The 1566-nt window shown below is 53.3% G+C and overlaps 1 protein-coding gene across 1 annotated transcript in view; it reads left to right on the top strand.

Moving 5' to 3' along the window:
- ANKRD13A (ankyrin repeat domain 13A) overlaps window positions 1-1566 on the top strand; it is a 30103-nt gene that overhangs the window by 23425 nt on the left and 5112 nt on the right. Inside the window, 1 exon segment of the mRNA XM_015413206.1 lies at window positions 510-667. Coding sequence (XP_015268692.1) covers window positions 510-667 — 158 coding nt within the window.

Raw genomic sequence — 1566 nt, 5'->3', positions numbered from 1 at the left:
TCCCTCCCTCCCTCCCTTCCACGCTCATGCTCTGCTTTGCAGGAATGTTCCATGTTGCCCCTTCCCCTTTCTGCACCATGGTCTGGAGCAGCAGAGTTCAGGCACCCGCTTCTTGCATCGTGTTCTGTTCTGAAGTTCGGGAGCGCCTTAGAGACCAACGAGGTCTTTCGGGGGTGTGAGTTTTTGGGAGTCAGAGCTCCCTTCAACAGATACAAAGGGAGCCTCTTGACTCACAAAATGTGATCCCCCCCAAAAAAAGCTGGTTGTTCTCTGAGGTGCTGCCGGGCTCCAGCCTCGCCTTCTTACTGCAGACTAATGCGGCTTCCCTCTGAAACGGTTCTGTTTTGGGGTGATTGGCCTGGAGGCGCTTTATGGGGACAGTCCTGGAGGGCCTGTCAGGGGAGGGGGCGACGTGAGCAGACACAGTGCCCCACTGCCCGCCATGCCTGTCTTTCCGCCTGTCCGCAGCAGATGGGCCTTGCCTGAAATGCCCTCCTTGCCTCTTTCAGGTTTAAAGCAACGTTGTGGATGTCGGAAGCGTTTCCTCTCTCGCTCGTGGAACACGTCACTCCCATCATCGACCTGATGGCCAGGACGAGCGCCCATTTCGCTCGACTCAGGGACTTCATCACCTTAGAATTTCCTCCTGGATTCCCAGTCAAAATAGGTTCTGATCCTTTTCCTTCGCTTTGTAGGTTTCCTTCCCCCACCCAGACTCTCGAGAACGGTGTCAGGGGCTCTGGGGTAGTGCTTAGTCTGGGCACTCTTTTGAATGAAGTTGGAGGAAGCCGAATAAGGGGGAGGCCCTGTGCCCAGCTAGCCAGGGAGAGGCTGCTCTCTGCTTGGAACCAGTGCTCCCTCTAAGCCAGGGGTGTCAAACCTGTGGCCCGGGGGCCAGATCAGGCCACCGTAGGGCTTCTCTCAGGCCCGCGGTGGAACTGGCTGCCTTCTGCTTCTTCTTCCAGTTCTGTTGCTGCTGCGTCATCGTAGGTTTGCAGCTTACAGATACACAGCTGAACAGCATACTCAAGATTGCAATAGCACAGACATTTTGATGCAATAATTCAGAGCAAGAGGTGCCGGTTATCAGACACTGTTAAATAAGCAGAATATTGCAGGAGTGCTAATGTTTTAGGCATGTTTTTCTTTTAAGTTAAAAAAAACCTCACCCTCTTTGTGTTTGTGTCCTTTATAAAGTTTATATCTCCGCTCCCTGGCATTACCTTTTATGACACACATGGCCCGGCCCAACAAGGTCTCATTTAGGTCAGATCCAGCCCTCGTGACAAATGAGTCTGACACCCCTTCTCTAAGCTGTGGAGTCCTGTGAGCAAAAATTCTCCTTTTGTGAGCTACCGGCATTAAAGTTGTGAGCAGGTGATTTGGCTGCTGCATCAATCAGTTTGCTCTGGAGCCCCCTCCTTCCTGAGCGGAGGCAAAAATGTGTGAGCCGGAGGCTAAAAAACTGTGAGCTGGCTCACACTAACTCAGCTTAGAGGGAACACACACTGGTGGCAAGCCTGGAGAGCCACAGCCAGTCAGCCAGAGGAGCCAGTGCCCGGCTCC

The sequence above is a fragment of the Gekko japonicus genome, unplaced genomic scaffold (assembly GCF_001447785.1).
Source record: "Gekko japonicus isolate JY-2015 unplaced genomic scaffold, Gekko_japonicus_V1.1 scaffold10, whole genome shotgun sequence".
NCBI classification, from domain to species: Eukaryota; Metazoa; Chordata; class Lepidosauria; order Squamata; family Gekkonidae; genus Gekko; species Gekko japonicus.
Note: the sequence above shows the minus strand (reverse complement) of the source record. Positions and strands in the feature narration are given on the sequence as shown.